The sequence below is a fragment of the Salvelinus sp. IW2-2015 genome, linkage group LG1, assembly GCF_002910315.2.
Source record: "Salvelinus sp. IW2-2015 linkage group LG1, ASM291031v2, whole genome shotgun sequence".
Taxonomy (NCBI): Eukaryota; Metazoa; Chordata; class Actinopteri; order Salmoniformes; family Salmonidae; genus Salvelinus; species Salvelinus sp. IW2-2015.
The window spans coordinates 51,745,229-51,768,434 of NC_036838.1; the positions used below are offsets into that span (position 1 = coordinate 51,745,229).

The 23,206-nt window shown below is 39.8% G+C and overlaps 1 protein-coding gene across 3 annotated transcripts in view; it reads left to right on the forward strand.

Annotated features, from left to right (window-relative positions):
• Window positions 1–23,206, forward strand: part of LOC111969579 (contactin-4-like) — a 259,803-nt gene that overhangs the window by 34,233 nt on the left and 202,364 nt on the right. For all 3 annotated transcript variants that reach the window (XM_023995756.1, XM_023995757.1, XM_023995759.2), the window contains exon 2: window positions 13,694–13,827. In XM_023995756.1, the coding sequence (XP_023851524.1) occupies window positions 13,770–13,827 (58 nt within the window). In that variant the 5' untranslated portion in view covers window positions 13,694–13,769. The remainder of the gene's footprint in view (window positions 1–13,693; window positions 13,828–23,206) is intronic.

Sequence of the window (23,206 nt, forward strand, 5' to 3'; positions counted from 1 at the left end):
AAATACGGAATGGTTCCGTATTTCACTGAAAGAATAAACGTTTTGTTTTTCGAAATGATAGTTTCCAGATTTGACCATATTAATGACCTAAGGCTTGTATTTCTGTGTGTTATTATATTATAATTAAGTCTATGATTTGATATTTGATAGAGCAGTCTGACTGAGCGGTGGTAGGCAGCAGCAGGCTCGTAAGCATTCATTCAAACAGCACTTTCCTGCATTTGCCAGCAGCTCTTCGCTGTGCTTCAAGCATTGCGCTGTTCATGACTTCAAGCCTATCAACTCCCGAGATTAGGCTGGCAATACTATAGTGCCTATAAGAACATCCAATAATCAAAGGTATATGAAATACAAATGGTACAGAGAGAAATAGTCCTATAATTCCTATAATTACGACAACCTAAAACTTCTTACCAGGGAATATTGAAGACTCATGTTAAAGGAACCACCAGCTCTCATATGTTCTCATGTTCTGAGCAAGGAACTTAAAAGTTTGCTTTTTTACATGGCACATATTGCACTTTTACTTTCTTCTCCAACACTTTGTTTTTGTATTATTTAAACCTAATTTAACATGTTTCATCATTTATTTGAGACTAAATACATTTAATTGATGTATTAAATTAAGTTAAAATAAAAGTGTTCATTCAGTATTGTTGTAATTGTCATTATTACAAATATATATATATATATAAATCGTCCAATTAATCGGTATCGGCTTTTTTGTGGTCCTCCAATAATCGGTATCGGCGTTGAAAAATCATGATCGGTCGACCTCTAATACAGGGGGTACCGGTACCAYATCAATGTGCAGGGGTACAGGTTAGTTGAGATAATTGTGGTAAAATGTACATGTATGWACAGGTAAAGCGACTATGTATCGATAATAAACAGCAACAGCATAAAAAAGGGGGTCATTGCAAATAGTCAGGGAAGCCATTTGATTAGCTGTTTAGCAGTCTTATAGTTTGGGGGTAGAAACTGTTAAGGATCCTTTTGGACCTAGATTTGGCGCTCCGGTACCGCTTGCCATGTGGTAGCAGAGAGAACAGTCTATGACTTGGGTGGCTGGAGTCTTTGACAATTTTTAGGGCCTTCCTCTGACACCGCCTGGTATAGAGGTCCTGTATGGCAGAAAGCTTGACCTGATGTACTGGGCCATATGCACTACCCTCTGTTGCGCCTTGCGGTCGGATGCCGAGCAGTTGCCATACTAAGCCTTATGCAACCAGTCAGGATGCTCTCGATGGTGCAGATGTAGAAATGTTTGAAGATCTGAGGACACATGCTACATCTTTTCAGTCTCCTGAGGGGGCATAGGCATTGTCGTGTCTTCTTCACGACTGTCTTGGTGTGTTTGGACCATGATAGTTTGTTAGAGATGTGGACACCTAGGAACTTGAAGCTCTTGACCCGCTCCACTACAGCCCCATTGATGTGAATGGAGGCGTGCTCGGCCCTCCTTTCCCTGTAGTCCACAATCATCTCCATAGTCTTGGTCACGTTGAAGGAGAGGTTGTTGGCCTGGCACCACACTGCCAGTTCTCTGACCTCCATATAGAGCTCCTGGATGGCAGGGCTCGGCCCCAGTGATGTACTGGGCTGTCCACACCCCCCTCTGTAGCGCCATGCCATACCAAGCAGTGATCCAGCCAGTTAAGCTGCTCTCAGTGGTACAGCTGTAGAACATTTTAGGATTTGAGGGTCCATGCCAAATCTTTTCAATCTAAAGAGTCTGGGATGATGTAGTTGATGTGCCATAACCAGTCMTTTAAAGATATAAGTGCTACAGGGCGGTAGTGATTGTTGCATGAAACCTTAGAGATCTTGGGAACAGGAATGATGTTGGTCATCTTAAAACATGTGGAGAACATCGACTGGGACAAGGAGAGGTTGAAAATTAGCGTGAATATGCCTACCAGCTGTTCTGTACATGCTTTGAGAATGCGCCCTGGAATACCGTCGGTACCATGACATGATTAAAGACCATACGCACGTCGGCCTTGGGGAGATCATCCAGAGTTCTCTGGGTCGGTGATGGCCCTCACGTCTGGCACGATGTTGTTATTGTCGAAGCGTGCATAAACAATTGAGTTCGTCCGGTAGAGTGGCATCGTTGGGCAGATCATGACTTCATCACCCCTAGTGGCGAAGGAGACTTGTTGGGCATCACGTGTCTTAATGGCACGGATTTAAAATCGCCGGCAACCAGAAAAGCAGCCTGCTTGTTTTTAGCCACATACAGTTCATTAAGTTGATGCAGTTAATTTTCTTGTCCTGAGGTGGAATGTATCCAACACTCACGATAACAGCTGAAAACTCCCTTGGGAGGTAGAAGTGTTGGCATTTGACCATCAGGTATTCGAATACGGGTGAACAATGGGTTGACACTTGCACAGCGCTCGAGTCAGCACACCAGTTGTTGTTGATGAAGAGGAAAACCCCTCCCGATTTCCCTGACTCCACTGTCCTTTCCATATGGTGAATGGAGACTATCTTGTCCAAGAGCCATGTTTCAGGGCCATGTTTTGAGAGCCCCGTTGGTAGAAAATCAACGATGGGAGGTCATCCATCTTATTATCAAGTGGCCAGTAGAATGGAGGGAAGAGGTGGCCGGTATTCCCTTCGCCTTAATCTCGCTAGGACCCCCCCCCCGACACTCTTGCCTCTGTAACGCCAGCGTTTCCTCTTGGGTAGCCCGAAATTTGGGTCAGAATTACAGAAAGAGCCCGGGGCAGATGAGTCGAAGTTGAAGCCGGAATTTAGTTAAGTAACTGCCTATCTGATGTTCAAAAGTTCTTGACGGTGGTAATAAATGATAACGGATTATTTTAGTGAAAATAGAGTAAAAATTTACAAAAAGATAATCGCAAAATAGAACATTTGGGTTTGAGTTTGCAAAACGGAGAGCTTCCAGTAATGGCTCCATCCTGCTTTACTATCCGTGTTATGGTTTCTGGTGGAATGAAGTCGATAGAATACGATCTTGTAAAACAAGTTGGACTGGAAACAAAAATGCAAGGCACATTTTATATCCTGATTCAAAACAGTCTGCATTCTGTAGACTTTAGAAAAATATAACGCTAGCATTCATATAACATGGAGTGCTAGTATTCATCCTATGAATAGCATGTTGAATAGCATGTTGTATCAGAAGCCTGCATGTGTATTTACTTTTTTATTTTTTTATTTCACCTTTATTTAACCATGTAAGCTAGTTGAGAACAAGTTCTCATTTACAACTGCGACCTGGCCAAGATAAAGCAAAGCTGTGCGACACAAACAACAACACAGAGTTACACATGGACTAAACAAGCGTACAGTCAATAACACAATAAAACATTTTAAAAAGTCTATATACAGTGTGTGCAAATGGCGTGACAATGTAAGGCAATAAATAGGCCATAGTAGAAAGGTAAATAAAAACAATATGGGGATGAGGTACGTAGATTGGGTAGGCTATTTACAGATGGGCTATGTACAGCTGCAGRGATCTGTTAGCTGATATTTAAAGTTAGTGAGGGAAATATATGTCTCCAGCTTCAACGATTTTTGCAATTCGTTCCAGTCATTGGCAGCAGAGAACTGGAAGGAAAGGCGGTCAAAGGAGGTGTTGGCTTTGGGGATGACCAGTGAGATATACCTGCTGGAGCGCGTGCTACGGGTGGGTGTTTATATCATGACCAGTGAGCTGAGTTAAGGCGGAGCTTTACCTAGCATAGACTTATAGATGACCTGGAGCCAGTGGGTCTGGCGACAAATATGGAGCGAGGGCCAGCCGACTAGAGCATACAGGTCGCAGTGGTGGGTGGTATAAGGGGCTTTGGTAACAAAACAGATGGCACTGATAGACTGCATCCAGTTTGCTGAGTAGAGTATTGGAAGCTATTTTGTAAACGACGCCAAAGTCGAGGATCGGTAGCATAGTCAGTTTTACGAGGGTATGTTTGGCGGCGTGAGTAAAGGAGGCTTTGTTGCGAAATAGGAAGCCGATTCTAGATTTAATTTTGGATTGGAGATGTTTAATATGAGTCTGGAAGGACAGTTTACAGTCTAGCCAGACACCTAGGTATTTGTAGTTGTCCACATAAGTCAGAACCGTCCAGAGTAGTGATGCTAGTTGGGTGGGAGGGTGCGGGCAGTGAACAGTTGAAAAGCATTCATTTGATTTTACTAGCGTTTAAGAGCAGTTGGAGGCCATGGAAGGGGTGTTGTATGGCATTGAAGCTCGTTTGGTTAGTTAACACAGTGTCCGAAGAAGGGCCAGATGTATACAGAATGGTGTCGTCTGCGTAGAGGTGGATCAGGGAATCACCCGCAGCAAGAGCGACATTGGTGTGCTGATGGCTCTATTTGTTCAATTATGAATATTCAGAGCAAAAAACATGTTTATTGGTAGAGGTATGACACACTGTACAGCATGAGTACTATTTGTGTACTTCTTTCATTTACACAGATAGTAAAATGTCCCCTGTTGCTCATATAAGGGGAAATGTCTTGGCTAATGTTTTCAGCGAACCTGTCACGTTCCTGACCTGTTTTCCGTTGTTTTTGAACGTTGTTTAGTTGGTCAGGACGTGAGCTGGGTGGGTAGTCTATGTTATGTGTTTCTATGTTGGGTTAAATGTGTTGCCTGATATGGTTCTCAATTAGGGGCAGGTGTTTAACGTTTCCTCTGATTGAGAACCATATTAAGGTAGGCTGTTCTCACTGTTTGTTTGTGGGTGATTGTTCCTGTGTCTGTGTCTGTTTGCACCACACGGGACTGTTTCGTTTGTTCGTTCGTTTGGCTAGTCTTTCCTGTTCGTGCGTTCTTTGTGTCTATGTAAGTTCTCAAGTTCAGGTCTGTCTACGTTGTTTTGTTGTTTTGTTTCTATTCAAGTGTTCTTCGTATGTTCGTCTTTGCTTTAATAAATATTCATTATGTCTACKTACCTCGCTGCGTATTGGTCCGATCCATGCTCCTCCTTGTCRGAGGAGGAGGAATATGACGAACGTTACAGAAGCTCATGAAATATACGGTACATGCAAATTTTAAAATACTGACCTCCTAGTGCTGCAATTAAAAGATGAGGGAAGTTCTTATTCATTCGGGTGTATTTCAAACGTGGGAAATTACCAGGGTGATTGACAGAAAGTCAACTGAAAGGGCATCAAAGGCAAAGAATGATATGAACACGTTATCCAGGAGGATAACACTGGTGGACACGTTATGCCTTCTAGAAAGGCTGAAAATATGACTCCTGAGGTTAAATAATTGACCGCTGCATTCAAGGGAAGTAGGCCACCAGAATGGCTTAGTGTTTATAAAAACTACTTTGCAGCATGCAGCATTATCTAGTCGGCCTTACAAATGTACAAAGCAACGCAGCATCAAGTATCTGCAGTCAAATACACATAAATCACAGCAGGTTATAAAAATTCTCCTCTGTGCTGGACATGTTAAAAAGGTCAGCTATTTAACCCATCTTGAATAATCCAAAGGGTCTGTTTCATATTAATTTTATCAATGGAAATGTCCATATACTGTATGGCAGGTGAATTATTTACTSTGCAGGTGAACCTTGGGTTTGATTCAGTTTTCTTATGAATGCAACTATTTTATTATTTATATTCTTTATTTATCCATGTGAATCTGGGACAATTGTCATGGTGTGAAATAGTCTATTTTTTTACTGTCTCGTCTGCGAGGGAATTCAAGCATCCATGTCAAGTACAGTTGAGGGAGAGGATTGGTGGGGGCTTGGTGGTTAACAAGGCTTTGGCATTTTCTAGTTTGAAAAATTAATTGATTCCAAACCTCCGTTAACCTCATATTGATGTTGATGCTGTATTCTTGACCTCACAGAAAGGGTAATGCTGCATACTTTGACCTCATTATATGGAGTTCAATTACTGCACACGACTCAAGTTGTTCAGCTTCCATTGGGTTTAATAATGAGGAAACACATTATATTGTAATGCGGCTTGTGCGCGACAGCCCAGTGAACATGGGTTTGAGAGACATACTGATGTATTAGTGATGGAGCTGGTTATATCACTCCCCTGGATGGTCTATGTGACTTACAGTAACTGCCCAGTGTTTCCAGCTTTCTTTGAAATATGACCTATAATTACTTAGAACATGAGTGAAATAGTTTTCCTTACCAAAAATGGTAATTCATTATGTTAAATAGCAGCTGTTCTGTGTTGGAATGGTGTGGGCATATAACAGTCATTAAAGATATTCATGCAAGTAGGCCCGCTGATTGGCCAGTTCATCCTCCTCTAGACCAGCTCATCCTCCTCAGGGAGATAACCCATGTTCTATGAGGAAATAGCAAGCATTTTTTAAACAGTCTGCTGAAATAAGTTTAAAGAGGGGGGTTTTAAGTGTTTTTCCTACAATTAATGCTTTGGCCACAAATACAAGTATAGGACGAGTCAACAACATTATTTGGACATGAGTTATAGATGCAATATGTAACTTTTTGGGCGACTCGACCAAATTCATATAGAAATGTGTGTTTTAGGGCTGTCATTCTCATTGAAAGCAAATCTAAGAAGCAGTAGGTCTGTTCTATGTGTGCTATTTCTATGCTTTCTGTTCTTAAATTGAGTTTATTGCGTCTTTTACTTTAATTTTTGTACACCAGCTTCAAACAGTGGAAAATAAAATATTTTGCTTATGGAAAATATATTTCACAGCGGTTTAGATGGTGCAATGGTTCTCTACACTATACTTGCTTGTTTTATTACATAAACTGAAATTAGTTGAACTGTTAGAATTTTTGACCCAGAAATGTCTGAGCAATTTCTGGATAGTGCATCTTTAACAGAATATACATTTTTCTAAGTGAGATTTTCACTTGGCAGTTACTTTAATTGTCCACTGCCCAACATCTAGTCACCACTGATAACACCCACTGTGTTTCAGCTGTGTCAGAGTCGTGTGTATAGGTGGCAGGGAAGTCAGGCGCAGGAGAATCAAACTTAAGGTAATGGAGTTGTTTAATAACAATAAATAAAACATAACTCCAAAACTATAATAACAATAAAACAAAGTGGGTACGAGGACCCGTCGCACACCAATACAAACACGAAACTGAACATCAAACAATCTCTGACAAAGACATGAGAGGAAACAGAGGGTTAAATACACAACAGGTAATGAGTGGGATTGAAACCTGGTGTGTAGGAAGACAAGACAAAACCAATGGAAAATGAAAAATGGATCAATGATGGCTAGAAGACCGGTGACGTCGACCGCCGAGCACCGCCAGAACAAGGAGAGGCTTCGACTTCGGCAGAAGTCGTGACAAGCTGGTGCTTTTATCAGGAGTAGATACCATTCTGTTAGTAACATGAGACACTGATGTTCTAGCCTGGTCTTAGGTATGTTAGTGCTTCAGCCAATTCCTCTGACTGTGGCCTTCATGCCATATGTATGGTATAACYTMACATGACATGACATGACATGACAAAGATAGTCAGAGGAGTTGGCTACTAAAGCACATACAGATGGGACCAGTCTACAGATATTCTGGTAGATTTAACTTTGAGAAGTGATTAATACTACTAGTTGATACTTGTAGCTTGTAGTTCTAGTCAGTACTTCTGGATATTCAATCAATATTATTGTGAATATTACTGGAATATTTATTGATCAACTTACTTCTAAATGAGGATCAGAACAGGCTTCGTGAATCATTTCCTGTACCTCCAAACAGTACAGCAATTGTGTCAGCAACAGAACTCTTGGACATCTTGATAGTTGAGCAGTGTTATAGTAGTTTCTCTGTTTCTCCAAGCTGGCAGAGGCTGCACAGCTTTATAAGAAAGGGATTTGTGTGCTGTGTTTTAGCTCTAAGCTGTCTGCTCCTCTATTCTGATGTTCGTTATGGTGGTTATACAAAAAGTCAAGCTYAGGCAATGCACTGTGTCCAGACAGAGTAGAGCAGAGTATAATGGGATTCTTACAGACAGGAAGTGTTTCAGACAAGAAGGTTACATACAAAGAACCAAATCAAATCAAATTGTATTAGTCACATGCGCCGAATACAATATATGTAGACCTTACAGTGAAATGCTTACTTACGAGCCCCTAACCAACAATGCAGTTGTAAAAAAAAACATAAGAAATAAAAGTAACAAGTAATTTAAAGAGCAGCAGTAAAATAACAATAGTGAGACTATATACAGGGGAGTACCGGTACAGAGTCAATGTGCGGGGCCGCCGGTTAGTTGAGGTAATATGTGCATGAAGGTAGAGTTATTAAATTGACTATGCATAGATGATAACAACAGAGAATAGCAGGGGTGTAAAAGAGGGGGAGAGGGGGGGCAATGCAAATAGTCTGGGTAGCCACTTGATTAGGTGTTCAGGAGTCTTATGGCTTGGGGATAAAAGCTGTTTAGAAGCCTCTTGGACCTAGACTTGGCGCTCCGGTACCGCTTGCCGTGCGGTAGCAGAGAGAACAGTCTATGACTAGGACCATTTTTAGGGCCTTCCTCTGACACCGCATGGTATAGAGGTCTTGGATGGCAGGAAGCTTGGCCCCAGCAATGTACTGGGCCGTTTGCACTACCCTCTGTAGTGTCTTGCGGTCGGAGGCCGAGCAGTTGCCATTCCAGGCATTGATGCAACCAGCCAGGATGCTCTCAATGGTGCAGCTGTAGAACCTTTTGAGAATCTGAGGACCAATGCCAAATATTTTCAGTCTCCTGAGGGGGAATAGCTTTTGTCGTGTCCTCTGCACGACTGTCTTGGTGTGCTTGGACCATGTTAGTTTGTTGGTGATGTGGACACCAAGGAACTTGAAGCACTCAACCTGCTCCACTGCAGCCCCGTCAATAAGAATGGGGGCGTGCTCGGTCTTCTTTTTCCTGTAGTCCACAATCATGTCCTTTCTCTTGATCACGTTGAGAGATAGGTTGTAATCAGGCTGCTAAGAAGGACAATGTGACTATGTATTTTTGGAAGTTGAAGCCCTAGGTAGCTATTGTGTGTTCTTCCTTACAACAGTTTTGAACGTTTCTGTGCCCATTAATGAATGTGCTCGACCCTGAGAGGGACTTTTCTAATGCTGTCATGGTGTGAGATGGCTCTTGYTACCCCGTGTACCTTTCTATTCAAGCAATAGACTGCTTGTGGCAGGACAATGAGAGAAAGAKATCCAAGTTGAAAACCCATGGTAGAGAAATGTCTGGTAGACCAAGTCTGTAAAAACCTTTATCACTGTTGAAGTTCATATGGTTTGTGATTAATTAGGACACCAGTAGTCATTACTCAAGCATTACAAGTGCAGTAAAATACAATATCTGATCATTATACAATAGCTTATGTAATAACTCATTCTCTCATTCACTTAACTCTGTTGAGGCATAATTTATTGTCAATGTTGAGCCTACCTTTGTCTCATAGGTCTGTGCTATTATTACCATAATAGGATATCACCATAAGCATATGCTATGATGTATGTATCCTGTTAACTATAGGTATACATCATTTGGGAAGGCTAATCAATGGTCAGTTATCTGATCTCCATTGCTCAGCACGCATCATTTGATACACTATCATGTCATGTCTGTCACACAAATTAAGGACATTGCCCAACAAGAAAAGCATCTCATAGGACAGCCCCCAGGTTACAAAGATATTTAAAGCTGCAATATGTAACTTTTTGTGTTATAGATCTGTCATTCTCATTGAAAGCAAATCTAAGAAGCGGTAGATCTGTTCTATGTGCAATATTTCTATGCTTCCCATTCTTAAGTTTTGTTTTTGCGTCTTTTACTTTCGGTTTTGTACACCCGGTTCAAACAGCTGAAAATAATATATTTTTATTATGTAAAATATATGTCACAGCAGTTTAGATGGTACAATGATTATCTACACTATACTTGCTTGTTTTGTCGCATAAACTGAATTAACCGAACTATTAGAATTTTAGAAACCAGGAAATGGCGAACCAATTTCTGCATAGTACGTCATTAAATGGTGCGTATGTCATTCATTTGTAATGTTTGTGGTGAAATGTTGATTAGGAGACAGATAATCCAGACTTGCTGAGGATAGCCTCTAATGTGGTTTTCATGTGGAAGAGAACGAGAATGTCATGTCTAGGTTCTGCAGTGGTTTATATGAGGGAGGCGGAGCTCCCCTGTCACTTCTGGGACCTGTCTTTATTTGACAGATGTGGTGTCATTGGAGCTTCTGTGCTTGGTCATGCCCAACGTGTTTCCCATAATTAGATACAGTACCTAACTCTTTTATTGGAGAACTGGGTTTATGTAAGTAACCTTACGTCTTCATAAAGTTATGGTGTGTGATTGAGGTGGTGCAAATAAATGGCAGATTTTGCAACCAGTTCATCCAGCTGTTGTAAAGGAAATACAWCTTGTCAATATGCAAWGTGATGAAATATAGCTTGAATCTTCAGGSAGAGGGATTAATTAATTAGAGGACGCTGATTTAAATAAATATAAGATATTAAATGTGACCCACTGACAAATCCAGGCTTAAATTTCAGACCATATTTTTCTGAAAGTGAAGAAAATACAATATTCTGGTCTCATATTGATTTCTTGCTCCTAGTGTTTTGGAACCTATGATTATTGCATTGCTCTAGCGTGTCTTTGAAATGTAGTATTACAATTCAGTAAGCAAGAACTGAAGAAGACTTTCCAATGCTGCTTCTGCCTCTGTTTAGATAGTGAAAAGCCAACAAGAGCCTGTTTGCGGTGTAATGGAATGGTGTGGGTTGTTATTATATACTAGATCCATGAATAAACATGTATTTACCTAGGGGACATGGGATCATTACAGCTAGTTTTCTAGAGAAGCTTTGCAAATTGTACATTGCATTACTTAGCTTGTCATATTGCTGTATTGCCTTTGTAACGAGTGTACACAGCTTTTCCAGAGGCAGCTTCTGACATTTGCCTCAGACTTATTCTGTGTTGTTCTCTCAGACTCTGTAGCAAGCTGCATACTGTACATCCAACTGCCTGCTCCCACTCTGTTTCATTTACATCTCTACTTCATCTCCCTGCTACTGAAACCAATATCTATCACAATTTGGCACTTTTTATGCAATGACAAGGTCCTTAAGAGGAACATCTCCCAGACAGTGTAAACATTCTGAGATAACCCTCAGTGCGGTTTTACATTTGTTTATAATTGATTGAATTGGGGCCTCTGATGACAGAACTCTCAGTCACAGAGGACACGTAGATAATAGTCCATCACTGATTTAGATATACCTTTGTCACTCGAGGAAATAACAAAGGCTCAAACATCAGCACGTGAAACAGTTAGCTGTTGACAAAGTCTGTGCAAATCTTTGAGAGACCCTGAAAAGAGGAACTATCTTATAAACTTATTTTTTCATTTGAGTTACTTTGAATAATCACTCATTTTGAGATGTACACATATTATTATGTCCTCTCCAAAAACGTGTTGTTTTTTGGGGTTGGAGTTGAGCAGAGGAGATGAGAGGGAAATGTGTAATTACAATTTAAACAATGCAGCAATTAGTTGTCAGCTTCTGAATAAATCCTAATTGGATCATATTTGTCTTTCAACAGCAGAGGCATAACAATATGAAATACTTATTTAAAGACTGACAATAACAAAATTACCACGTTTCAAAGTTCACCATACACTACTTTCCTACCGAACATAGAATGCAGTTTCCTGTCCCGATGTAAATGAGTAAGTATTATATTGTCTGTAGGGCAGCAGGTTTCAGTAAGCTAATGTTGTAAAAGTACTGCCATGGGACACTGTGTCTATGGATGGCATTGATTTTATTTTTATCCCCTGCAGCCCCCCCCCCCATCTTCTCTGCTGCTCTTTACATCAATGGCCTGGAGCACTCAGATAATTACTATCCCTCTGAAACAATGAAGGCCCCTCAGGTTTGGGTACAGATTCCATGGCGATACCCCTGGTATTTCTGCTGGGGAATTAAACACATCTGACACTGACACTGGGATCACTGACATTTTTTTTACACCTCATCTCCTGCTGTGGCATGCAACGTTTATGAACGTAGAAGTGAATTGGTATTATTAAGTGTATGTTCAAGAGGGAGCTACCAAAATAGGCTTAAAAATAGGTGTGGCTGGAACTGTATTTTTCATGGGTATGGGAATGCATGTTACTCGTAATTACTTTGTGCCAAACATGAAATCTGTGCTATTTTTGCCTCTGTAGCTTTTCAGGAAATTAAATAGGCAAGGTATTTTTTTTATGATAGTCTGTGCATTGAGAGTTACATTGTACATGTAATGGGTTTTTTGGGGGGTGAAAGGGAATATAGAGTCAGTTTTTAACTCAATCATTTAATTCTTTAATTGATGTATACTTTCAAAGTAATGTCTTTGTTCACATTCAAGGCTTCCTTTTTTCAATTTTTACCTAAAATGACATACCCACATCTAACTGCCTGTAGCTCAGGACCTGAAGCAAGGATATGCATATTCTTTAGTTTGTGGAAATGTGAAATGAATGTAGGATAATATAACACATTAGATCTGGTTAAAGATAATACAAAGAAAAAAACTTGTTTTTTTTGTAAACAATTTTTTTTTGGCCCATCATCTTTGAAATGCAAGGGAAAGGCCATAACGTACTATTCCAGGTTAGGCGCAATTTAGATTTTGGCCACTAGATGGCAGCAGTGTATGTGCAAAGTTTTAGACTGATTCAATCAACCACCATTGTATTTCTGTTCGAAACTGTGTGTCAAGACTGTCCAAATGTGCCTAATTAATACATTTCCAKGTTCATAACTGTGCACTCTCCTCAAACAATAGCATGGTATTCTTTCACTGTAATAGCTAGGTTAATTGCTGATACATTCATCATTTTTTTTGATCTAAATATATATGAATGACGGTCTACAGTAGGCTACACACTGCCGTGAAGGTTAACAGAAAGCATTGCCCTAGTCATGTCATTAGAAGTGAGGCATGCCATCATATTCCTTTAAAGTTTGATAATTTTATTTTACTTAACTAGGCAAGTCAGTTAAGAACAAATTCTTATTTTCAATGATGGACTAGGAACAGTGTGTTAACTGCCTTGTTCAGGAGCAGAACAAACGATGTGTACTTTGTCAGCTCGGGGATTCGAACTTGCAACCTTTTGGTTACTAGCCCAACACTCTAACCACTAGGCTACCCCAACAGATACTTAGTTGCTTCATCCATTATAGGACTTATAAGTTAATGATATATACTGTACCTATTCATTCTTGAAGAATATAGAAATGCCTCATGAGCTTAGTTCAACTTTCGTTACCCATTAGAACCCAACATATTAGCTTGTTTTTTATGCCAATGATTGTAAACAAAGTAAATGTAAACAAACACTGTATAGCRTTAAAACATAGTTAAAACTATACTTTTGATATCAAACAAAAACCAATGATTGCAAATTCCAAGTCACTCTTTTACCGTAGAACTGCCTTCAATCCTTGCACACATAGCTCGCTTTGAATTTAAGAGTGGTTACATTTCTCCAGGTCCATACCTCATCTTTTTACCAAAGCACAGGTGGGGTGAAATCTTTGTAATTGTTTCAATTAAGGATTTCAGCTTTAATGTTTAACCAATATGCGGTAGATAGTACTTTTCTCAAGTGCTAATAAAGGACTGTCTTTGTATCTTATCATGGAATTAATTTCACCTGTCTCTTGTTATACAGAGTGAAGACCCAGAAAGGTACCAAAAGGATTCCATACATTTGTGATTGGATGTGAGTCTTTGACCCCAGAAATCTGATGATGATGTTGCTATGGAAACTGCTGGTGCTGAAGTCACTCATGGGGTGCCTGGCAGGTAACGTACCTTATTAAGAACTTTTGATGCACGCAAGAGCTATTTTTGTGAAGTTTTGTGTCCTTATTCTTATGTATTTAGGGCAGGTTGCAGTGTGAAATCCATAGTTTAGAATGAAGCTAACTCAAATTACACCTGCCACAGGCAAAAATAAATCATAATTTTTGTTCCATTACAATACAAATAATGAGGTTGCTAAATGTATTTAATATGAAAGGGGGTTGTTAAAGTAAATAATTGTACGGAAGGGGTGTCAGTCAGTAAAGGTTGACTGAAGTTAGTTTAATCACTATGAATATAAAGGAGGAGATTGTGTTGCAGATATGAAACTAAAAAGGAAAATATTAAATTGGATGCAATGATTGCAAATCAGTGTGAGATTTAATCATTAGAGGAAAAAACGGCAATGACATTGATACTGTGGTAACTAACACTGCACCATGGAGTGGGCAAAGAAACTCACCTTGGGCAAAGAAACTCACCTTGGGCAAAGAAACTCACCTTGGGCAAAGAAACTCACCTTGGGCAAAGAAACTCAAAAGGGGTGATGATATTAACTAATAACAATTTCGATCCGAATGTGCAAACTGTCCAAACAGATCTGCAAGGAAGGTATGTCTTTTAAATATGCCATTGAACGATAAACAGATGTGGCTAATTAATCTATATGGTCCAAATAATGATGAAGCACTTATTTGAAAATATACAGTATATACTAATCTATGGAACTCAAAAGCAACAAATTACTCTATTATTATGGTGGGAGATTATAATACAGTTTTAAGTACCCCAATGGATTTCAAAGGAAATCACACTACATGCACTTAGTGAAATTACGAATATCATGGACACATTAGAACCAGTGGATATATGGAGGCTTAAAAATCCAGACCTAGTGAGATATACATGCGTGAGGCTTAATCAAGCCAGTTGTCTTGACTGCTTTCTTGTATCATTCACACTGGCACCAAAAGTAAAAAKAAGTTTTGATAGGAGCCACAATTTGGTTGGACCATCAAATAATTGCCGTCCACATTACTCTTACAGAATATTGGAAATGTAATCAAAACCTAGTGGATGAAAACCTGTTTTTAACCAAGACAAAGGATTTTAAAACAGACTTTTTCCTGCATAACATAGGTACAGCAGATCCCATTATTGTATGGGACACTTTTAAATGTGCCTTCAGGGGTCATGGAAGTCAATACTCATCTTTAAAACCAAAACTATTTTAGTGAAAATAGTTCATATTAACAAAGGAATTAGAGGAAATAGCAGTACAAATGGATAGCAATAAAAAACTGTACCATAGACGCACATAATAAGTTCGAGGATAAAATGTAAGAACTTATTCGAGAACGATCAAGTATAATATTATTACAAATGAAGCGAATTGGACAGAAAATTGTGAAAATGCACCTATTTCTTTTTTAATCTTCAACATAGAAATGCTTCCAAAAATAATTTACAGAAACTAACAAATGAGTCATCCATGATTCACCTAATTATATTTTTTTAAAGAGGAAGCAAAATACTTTAAGCATGTGTTCTCTTTTCAGTCTCCTCCATTTCCACCAACTGAAGTTAATTGTAAGGAATTGTTTTCCTAATAATAGTTTAAAATTCACAGCTTTACAGAAAGACTTGTGTGAGGGCAAAATTGCAAAGGAGGAACTTCTTGATGCAATTAAAGCCTTTAAGTCCGGGACAACTCCAGGGCTGGATAGCATACCAGTTGAGGTACAGTACCAGTCAAAAGTTTGGACACACCTACTCATTCAAGGGTTTTTATTTATTTTTACAATGTTCCACATTATAGAATAATAGTGAAGATATCGAAACTATGAAATAACACATATGGAATCATGTAGTAACCAAAAAAGTGTTAAATATATCAAAATATATTTTATATTTGAGATTCTTCAAAGTAGCCACCCTTTGCCTTTGACAGCTTAGCACACTCTTGTCATTCTCTCAACCAGCTTCATGAGGAATGCTTTTCCAACAGTCTTGAAGTAGTTCCCACATATGCTGAGCACTTGTTGGCTGCTTTTCCTTCACTCTGCAGTCCAACTCATCCCAAACCATCTCAATTGGGTTGAGGTGGGGTAATTGTGGAGGCCAGGTCATCTGACGCAGCACTCCATCACTCTTCTTCTTGACCAAGTAGCTCTTGCACAGCCTGGAGGTGTGTTTTTGGTCATTTTCCTGTTGAAAAACAAATGCTGGTCCCACTAAGTGCAAACCAGATGGGATGGCGTTTCGCTGCAGAATGCTGTGGTAGACATGCTGGGTAAGTGTGCCTTGAATTCTAAATACATCACTGGCAGTGTCACCAGAAAAGCACCCCCACACCATCACACCACCACCTTCTTGCTTCACGGTGGGAACCACACATGCGGAGATCACCCATTCACCTACTCAGTTTCTCACGAAGACATGGAGGTTGGAACCAAAAATCTCTTATTTAGATTCATCAGACCAAAGGACAGATTTTCACCAGTCTAATGTCCACTGCTCGTGTTTCTTGGCCCAACCAAGCCTCTTCTTCTTATTGGTGTCCTTCAGTAATGGGTTTTGTTGTTGCAGAAATTCGACCATGAAGGCCTGATTTACGCAGTCTCCTCTGAACAGTTGATGTTGAGATGTGTCTGTTACTTGAACTCTGTGAAGCATTTATTTGGGCTGCAATTTCTGAGGCTGGTAACTCTAATGAACTTATCCTCTGCAGCAGAGGTAACTCTGGGTCTTCCTTTCCTGTGCCGGTCCTCATGAGAGCTAGTTTCATCATAGCTCTTGGTGGTTTTTGCGACTGCACTTGAAGAAACTTTWAAATTTCTTGTCTTAAAGTAATGATGGACTGTCGTTTGTCTTTGTTTATTTGAGCTGTTCTTGCTATAATATGGACTTGGTATTTTACCAAATAGGGCTATCTTCTGTATACCACCCCAAGCTTGTCACAACACAGCTGATTGGCTCAAATGCATTAAGAAAGAAAGAATTTACACAAATTAACCTTTAACAAGGCACTGCTTCTAGTTCCGACAGTGCAGCAAGATTTATTGAAAAATGTACCCTACAAATAGCACTGTTGGGAGATTTGGAAATCCATAGTCAATCAATCAACAATATAATAATACTTTTAGTAAAAATACAGTTGAAATCAGAAGTTTACATACACCTTTGCCAAATACATTTAAACTCAGTTTTCACAATTCCTGACATTTAATCATAATAAAAATTCCCTGTCTTAGGTCAGTTAGGATCACCACTTTATTTTAAGAATGTGAAATGTCAGAATAATAGTAGAGAGAATGATTTAATTCATATTTTATTTCTTTCATCACATTCCCAGTGGGTCAGAAGTTTACATATACTCAATCAGTATTTGGTAGCATTTCCTTTAAATTGTTTAACTTGGGTCAAACGTTTTGGTGTAGCCTTCCACAAGCTTCCCACAATAAGTTGGGTGAATTTTGGCCCATTCCTCCTGACAGAGCTGGTGCAACTGAGTCAGGTTTGTAGGCCTCCTTGCACACACATGCTTTTTCAGTTCTGCCCACAACTTTTCTATAGGATTGAGGTCAGGGCTTTGCGATGGCCACTCAAATACCTTGACTTTGTTGTCCTTAAGTCATTTTGCCACAACTTTGGAAGTATGCTTGGGGTCATTGTCCATTTGGAAGATCCATTTGCAACCAAGCTTTAACTTCCTGACTGATGTCTTGAGATGTTGCTTCAATATAGCCACATACTTTTCCTGCCTCATGATGCCATCTATTTTGTGAAGTGCACCAGTCCCTCCTGCAGAAAAGCACCCCCACAACATGATGCTGCCACCCCCGTGCTTCACGGTTGGGATGGTTTCTTCGGCTTGCAAGCCTCTCCCTTTTTCCTCCAAACATAACAATGGTCATTATGGCCAAACAGTTATATTTTAGTTTCATCAGACCAGAGGACATTTCTCAAAAAATGACGATCTTTGTCCCCATGTGCAGTTGCAAACCGTAGTCTGGCTTTTTTATGGCGGTTTTGGAGCAGTGGCTTCTTCCTTGCTGAGTAGCCTTTCAGGTTATGTCGATATAGGACTCGTTTTACTGTGGATATAGGTACTTTTGTACCTGTTTCCTCCAGCATCTTCACAAGGTCCTTTGCTGTTGTTCTGGGATTGATTTGCACTTTTCGCACAAAAGTACGTTCATCTCTAGGAGACAGAACYCGTCTCCTTCCTGAGCGGTATGACAGCTGCGTGGTCCCATGGTGTTTATACTTGCGTACTATTGTTTGTACAGATAAACGTGGTACCTTCAGGCATTTGGAAATTGCTCCCAAGGGATGAACCAGACTTGTGGAGGTCTTCGATTTCTTTCTGAGGTCTTGGCTGATTTCTTTTGATTTTCCCATGATGTCAAGCAAAGAGGCACTGAGTTTGAAGGTGGGCCTTGAAATACATCCACAGGTACACCTCAAATTGACTCAAATTATATAATTTAGCCTATCAGATGCTTCTAAAGCCATGACATAGTTTTCTGGAATTTTCCAAGCTGTTTCAAGGCACAGTCAACTTAGTGTATGTAAAGTTCTGGCCCACTGGAGTTGTAATACAGTGAATTATAAGTTAAATAATCTGTCTGTAAACAATTTGTAAACAATTTGTGGAGTGGTTGAAAAACTCCAAACTAAGTGTAAGTAAACTTTCAACTTCAACTGGATTTTTCTTTAACTTACAATCTGTAGATACTATGCGATTAGAAATTCATGTGAAAAATCACAGCACAATTGAATAATATATGTCACATTGAAATCATAAGAGGGTGGTTTAGGGAGATAGGTGGGATAGACAGAGCTGAGGGTTGGGTTTATAATCTCATGTTCTATAACAGTTATAGAACTGAAAACTCAATGTATCATATTTAAGTACTATCTATTCACCATTCTTAAATGGAAGAAGTTTGGAACCACTAAGACTCTTCCTAGAGCTGGCCGCCCGGCCAAACTGAGCAATCGGGGGAGAAGTGGCTTGGTCAGGGAGGTGAACAAGAATCTGATGAGTTCCTCTGTGGAGATAGGAGAASCTTCCAGAAGGACAACTATCTCTGCAGCACTCCACCAATCAGGCCTTTGTGGTAGAGTGGCCAGACAGAAGCAACTCCTCAGTAAAAGGCACATGACAGCCCGCTTGGATTTTGACAAAAGATGCCTAAAGACTCTCAGACCATGAGAAACAAGATTCTCTGGTCTAATGAAACCATGATTGAACTCTTTGGCCTGAATGCCAAGCATCACGTCTGGAGGAAACRGGGCACCATCCCTACGGTGAAGCATGGTGGTGGCAGCATCATGCCGTGGGGATGTTTTCCAGCGGCAGGGACTAGGAGACTATTAAGGATCGAGGGAAAGATGAACGGAGCGAAGTCCAGAGAAATCCTGAAAACCTGTTCCAGTGTGCTCAGGACCTCAGACTTGGGCGAAGGTTCACATTCCAACAGGACAACAACCCTAAGCACACAGCCAAGACAACACAGGTGTGGCTTCGGGACAAGTGTCTGAATGTCCTTGAGTGGCACAGCCAGAGCCCGGACTTGAACCCGATCAAACATCTGAGAGGATCTGCAGAGAAGAATGGGAAAAACTCCCCAAATACAGGTGTGCCATGCTTGTAGCTTCATACCCAAGAAACCTTGGCTGTAATCGCTGTCAAAGGTCCTTCAACAAAGTACTGAGTTAAGGGTCTTTGTCAATATGGTGTATTGTGTGTAGATTGATGAGGGGAAAAAACGATTAAATCAARTTTAGAATAATGCTGTAACATAACAAAATGTGGAAAAAGTCAAGGGGTCTGAATACTTTCTGAATGCACTGTGGCTGTGCAGTAACGCTCCCCATCCATCCTGACAGAGCTTGAGAGGATCTGCATAGAAGAATGGGAGAAACTCCCCAAATACAGGTGTGACAAGCTTGTAGCATCATACCCAAGAAGACTCTATGCTGTAATCGATGCCATAGGTGCTTCAACAAAGGACTGAGTAAAGGGTCTAAATACTTCTGTAAATGTGATATTTCATTTGTTTATTTTTAATAAATGTGCAAAAATGTATTAAAACCTGTTTTTGGTTTGTCATTATTGGCTATTGTGTTTGTGTAGATTGTGTAGATTTATGAGGGGAAGATAAAAAAAGAGAAATACATTTTTGTTTTTAAGGCAGTAACGTAAAAAAGGCAGTAACGTAACAAAATGTGGAAAAAGTTAAGGGTTCTGAATAGTCACTGTACATGTAACTACAAAATTAAAAGTGGGAAAAAGAAAGTTTATTTTTGTCTTCCGAAGAGATGGGCCCCAAAGTATAATAAATAAAAACATTGACTCTAAAAAAATATATAACAAAAATATAAAGTTGAATGTCTATTGTGGACCAATATATTGTACACTAAGGGAATAAGGCCTTACAAAGAACACTTCCCATCATGGAAGCCCTGCTGTGAGACTTCAAATACCTTCTCTCACCCCCTGAACATGAGGGGAATTATGGAACATGAAATCATTACCTCATGTAAAAGTTGAATGGGTTATATTTGTTTCTTTGGTGTGCATCGATACTGTATACTTTTGAGGTGGCAGGTAGCCTAGTGGTTAGAGCATTGGGCCACTAACTGAGAGGTTTCTAGATTGAATCTCTGAGCTGACAAGGTAAAAATCAGTCGTTCTGCCCCTGAACAAGGCAGTTAACCCACTGTTCCCCGGTAGGCCGTCATTGTAAATAAGAATTTGTTCTTGCCTAGTTAAATACATTTTATTTTTTAAACTAGGCTTTCAGAAAATGTATTATATAACGAACTGGACAATGGAGGATGGTAATCAGAAAACGATCAAGGTCAGTGTCATATCATTGATTCACAGTGTCATATTATTGATACTCAGTCATATTTTGATTATTATATAAAAATAAAAATAATAACACTGCACTATGCTTAAACAGTAGAATTTACTGCAGAGTCAAGGGCATAAAGTTGAAATATTAGACAATAACAGATGAAAATAGAAGATTTGGTCTTCTATTGTCATGATCGAATGATTGCCTCTTTAGGAGTAACTCTATTTGAAATAATTTGGTTTGTTGATAAGCCAAATAATTTGGTTTGTTGATAAGCTCTCCTCCAATTCTGGCAAAATATACACAATTAGGTTAAGTATAGATAAAAGGTCATTGATAGCATTAACATTGATATCAAAGTTTCATTGTTTTGTAACTCCTGTCAATATCTGTTTTTATGCCAGATGCTAGTTATTTAGGTTATATAATAATTAGGGGGCTAAGGGGAAAGTAACAAAGATCTAAGGTTCTGGTGACGTCTGCGTTGTGGATGGTGACATTTTTAAAAGTGCACACACTTAAAACATTTAAAAAAAGACTGACCTAAGTGAAGTGGTGAGTAGATCGCGTTCTTCCAGTCATAGCAATGACGGTTAAGTCAGTGCACACTCTGTATGAAAGACGTTGGTTAGTTCTTGTGAAGATTAAAGATGCWATGAACATGAAAGAACCCATGCTTTCATCAATGCTTATCCATAATGGAAGTGTGTTTTTGTTAATTGAATTAATCCCTACATCAAACGTAATACAATAATCAGAAGAGGTATTATAATAACCCCCTTGAAACCTGTCATCACTGTCCACAGTGCCATTGAAAATCTTTCAGGGGGAAATAGAGACTCATGGGGAGTAGTTCTGATTTCTCTCTCTGCCTTTAAAGCTGCAGTGAAAGAAACACAGTAAGACTTACTCTCTAATTAATATACAGTATAACAGGGGAACAGGGGGATATGAATCACACAGAAATCCTTATTGTGGGTTTTGGAGTATCCAACATTCATGTACAGTAAAACTGAATTATAGCTTCATTATACAATGGGTGCCCGTTGTCCCCCCCAGGGCTCTCCAGCATTGATCACATTTTGATGGAGGGCTTTAATTTGTCTTTCTTACAAATTGGTGGGGTCAACAGTGAACCACAGTTGGATTTCTCAGTGTTTAATCAAGAGGCTGATGAAGCATTATGCTCTGGCTCTAGTATACCCTCCCATTCATTACTCAATCCAACAATAGACTGTTTTGAGACAGCAAACCTTTCTTATTTTCATGATTAGGAGTTGGGTTTTGATTGTAAAGGACTCTGCCCACTGGGCACACACGTCAATTCAATAACTATTCCATGTTGGTTCAAAGTAATTTCATTGCAATGACATGGAAACAACATTGATTCAACCAGTATGTGCCCATTGGGTGCAGACTGCATACTTGTTTTTGGTTCTTATAATTTCATTCAAATCAGACTCTGGTGGTCACTCAGCATCACTCAGGAGTTGGCACTGGTTGATTGACCAACATCTTATAAGCACAGTTTGTTGCCAGCACAGTACTCATAGAGTAAAGCTAGCAGAGCCACTGCCTCTGGCGAGAATTTATGATTTGTGAGAGAAACAGTTTTTGCCCTTGATGTGTTTGTCTTTGAGGACCATCACATAAACTATGCTGTACTGTAATTATGTCAACCAAAGGAAAACTTTACCTGTTGTTCAAATTTACAAGACCACTGTGGGCAAAAATTCCAAATGTAGTATAATAACTCTCATTTTGTCTTTAATGGTAATTGTCCTTTTGGTATAACAAGCACATAGCATTTTATCCACGTTGAATTTCTCCTAGGTGAGATCAGGTTCTATAGTTATTTTTTATCTTGGAAAGGCGTGATCCCAGTTTGCCATGTACTGTAAGGCACTTGTCTTTCATTACGTGCAGTAGCTGTCTGAATGCAGCTTGTGAAACTGACTGAAAAGGTCAAGCAATGTGGCGAATGCCAGTGAAAGGGAAGGTTACCACTGAAAAGGCAAGATTTCACAGTCAGAATGCACCAAATGTGTTGAGGGGGCTGTAATGATCTCTGTCCCCTGCTAGGCGTGTTCCTTTGTTCTGCTATTGTGCCTCAACAGTGCTGCCTCCTGTTTCCCCTGCCTACGCGTCACTCTCACCCTCCCTGTTAGCGTCTGATTAGCCCACCGTAGTGCCGCACTCTTCCCCAGGACACACTCAGAATCCTGATGCCCTGCCTGTTACTCCTGCTTGCTCCACTATGATGACGACCCATGCCCTTACTTTAATTCATCCTTTACTTTAAACCCTTAGCACAGTTACGCTAAGCAGCACTAATGGTACTTATGAACTCAGCCCTGATGCCTTGAAGTTTTGCTGCCTGTCGCAGAACCATTTGATTTCCACACCTGAGATGCTTACTGTGCTCGTGGAGAATAAAAATAATGTACTCCAGGTGGCCTCAGCATTTTACAAAGGTTCCAGTGCCTTGTAAATGAAAAAGTTACATT